The sequence below is a fragment of the Cannabis sativa genome, unplaced genomic scaffold, assembly GCF_029168945.1.
Source record: "Cannabis sativa cultivar Pink pepper isolate KNU-18-1 unplaced genomic scaffold, ASM2916894v1 Contig2, whole genome shotgun sequence".
Lineage (NCBI taxonomy): Eukaryota > Viridiplantae > Streptophyta > Magnoliopsida > Rosales > Cannabaceae > Cannabis > Cannabis sativa.
Genome location: NW_026870038.1, coordinates 863,963 through 866,144, shown reverse-complemented (window position 1 = coordinate 866,144; position 2,182 = coordinate 863,963). Strand labels below are relative to the sequence as shown.

Below are 2,182 nucleotides of genomic sequence, written 5' to 3'. Positions count from 1 at the left end.
TCCCTCTCTTTTTTTACTAGCTAATTCAGCTTTTTGGAACTTGAAATAATATCCTCAAAAAAAATATAGTAATAATAAAATAATAAACTTTTCTTTTGTATGCTTATTAGTGGCAACACATGTGATCAAGAAGAGGAATAATTTCACATAGTTTTCCTTTTCATGTGAAGAGAAAAACCTCTCTAGTAGTATAGTACACTCCATATATATATATATCCATATCATTACATATATAATTCTCTCATACATTTTTTGTGTTCAAGTTTGATCAGTTATAAAAGGTTATTACATTATTATTGAAGAAAAAAATAATGGGTGAAGAAGCTAAGCAACAAGTTAGTGTTTTTTTTTTTTTTTTTTTTTGCATATATTTACCATTTTTTAGAATTTTCTTTTTACTAATACCAAAATTATAATTTCTTTAATTTTGAATATATTTTCAGGAACAAGCTAAAGAAGAAGCTAAGCCAATTGAAGTAATTGAAGAGAAGAAAGAAGATAAAGAAGAAAAGAAAGTAGAAGAAGAAGAGGCTAAACCACAACCACAACCACCACCACCACCATCTCCTTTTATTTTGTTTATTGACTTACATTGTGTAGGTTGTGCTAAGAAAATTGAAAGGTCTTTAATGAAAATTAGAGGTAATTAATTAATTAATTAAAATTAACATAATTTTTTTAGTTAATTAATTTTTGATATAATTATTATTTATAATATATTTTGGCTATATTAGGAGTGGAGGCAGTTGGTATAGATTTTGGTAAAAATGAAGTGAGTATAAAGGGAATAGTGGAGCCTCAAGCAGTGTGCAACAAAATCATGAAAAAGACTAAAAGAAGAGCTAAAGTGTTGTCCCCATTACCAACTGCTGAGGGTGAACCTATGCCTCAACTTGTCACTTCACAGGTATATAAATATATATAATAGGGCCGACCTTGAAATTAAATGGATCATTGAAAAAAAAATACTAGCTCTTATTTAGGGTAAAATTAATGGGTCGTTTTAATTTTATTTTTGGATTAAGTAGATTTTAGATACAGGCCTAACCTGTATATGTCTAAAACCGAGCTTGTATATATTTATATATTAATTTTATGGAAATTAATTTATTAATTTACAATATTAATTATTACTACAGGTTGATGGACCAGTTACTGTTGAACTTAGTGTAAATATGCACTGTGAGGCTTGTGCAAACCAACTTAAGAGCAAGATACTCAAAATGAGAGGTAAAAACAACAACAACAAAGTTTATTGTTTTTTTTTTAAAAAAAAAATTAAGAGTATATTGTGATAGTGATTTTTTAAAATTGCAAGTGTGTAATGTTTTAGTGCATATTTTATGTATAACGATATAATTTTTTAATTATAATAATGTAGGAGTTCAAACAGCTGTAACTGAGCTGAGTAGTGGGAAAGTCATAGTAACAGGAACAATGGACGCAACCAAATTAGTGGAATATGTTTACCGACGCACAAAGAAACAAGCCACTATTATCCCACAGCCTCAGCCTGAACCCGAACCTGAACCTGAACCTGAAAAGAAAGAAGAAGAGGCTGAAAAACCACCACCATCGAAAGAAGAAGAAAATAAACCACCACCACCACCGCCGGAAGAAGAAGTAAAGAAAGAGGAGGAAAAACCACAAGAAGATCAAGATCAAGCAAGTAAAGAAGAAAATAAGGAAAATAATAATGGTGAAGATATGATGATGATGATGAACCATAATAATGGTGGGTATGGAAGTGTTGATGAAGAGAATATGAAGAGAATGATTCACTATTATCAACCTCTTTATGTTATTGAAAGAATCCCAGCTCCTCAGTTGTTTAGTGATGAGAATCCTAATGCATGTTGCATTTCATAATAATAATAATAATAATTATATATAATAATAATAACAAAAAAAAATAATTAAGATGTACAATGTATGATGAATATTATTACTACCACTAATTAATTATAATTATAACCAGTACTTGTGATGATAGTATTTTTAATGTCAACAAGTTTGGTGGGTAGTAATGAATAATGGTTAATTATTAATTAATTGATTTAATGATTAATTAGAGCTATTATGATTATTGTTATTATTAATTATGAGTGTTATTTTGTATATTTATTAAATATATTTTCTTTCTCTATTAATTTGCAAAGAGTATACGTACCAATTAATATTG

The 2,182-nt window shown here is 28.1% G+C and overlaps 1 protein-coding gene across 1 annotated transcript; it reads left to right on the top strand.

The window, feature by feature from the left end:
* On the top strand, positions 1–1,904 carry LOC133033035 (heavy metal-associated isoprenylated plant protein 9-like). The gene is made up of 5 exons (XM_061107569.1): positions 1–335; positions 444–642; positions 735–907; positions 1,140–1,230; positions 1,382–1,904. Exons 1-5 carry the CDS (start codon positions 312–314, stop codon positions 1,867–1,869), a joined length of 975 nt encoding a protein of 324 aa, XP_060963552.1. The 5' UTR covers positions 1–311; the 3' UTR covers positions 1,870–1,904.
* The last annotated feature ends 278 nt before the right edge of the window (positions 1,905–2,182 follow it).

Excerpts from the sequence above, each read along its gene's own strand:
- LOC133033035 (XM_061107569.1), top strand. The coding sequence starts at position 312 with ATGGGTGAAGAAGCTAAGCAACAA. Across the intron at positions 643-734 it reads GTCTTTAATGAAAATTAGAG|GAGTGGAGGCAGTTGGTATA; the intron begins GTAATTAATTAA and ends TGGCTATATTAG. Across the intron at positions 1,231-1,381 it reads CAAGATACTCAAAATGAGAG|GAGTTCAAACAGCTGTAACT; the intron begins GTAAAAACAACA and ends ATAATAATGTAG.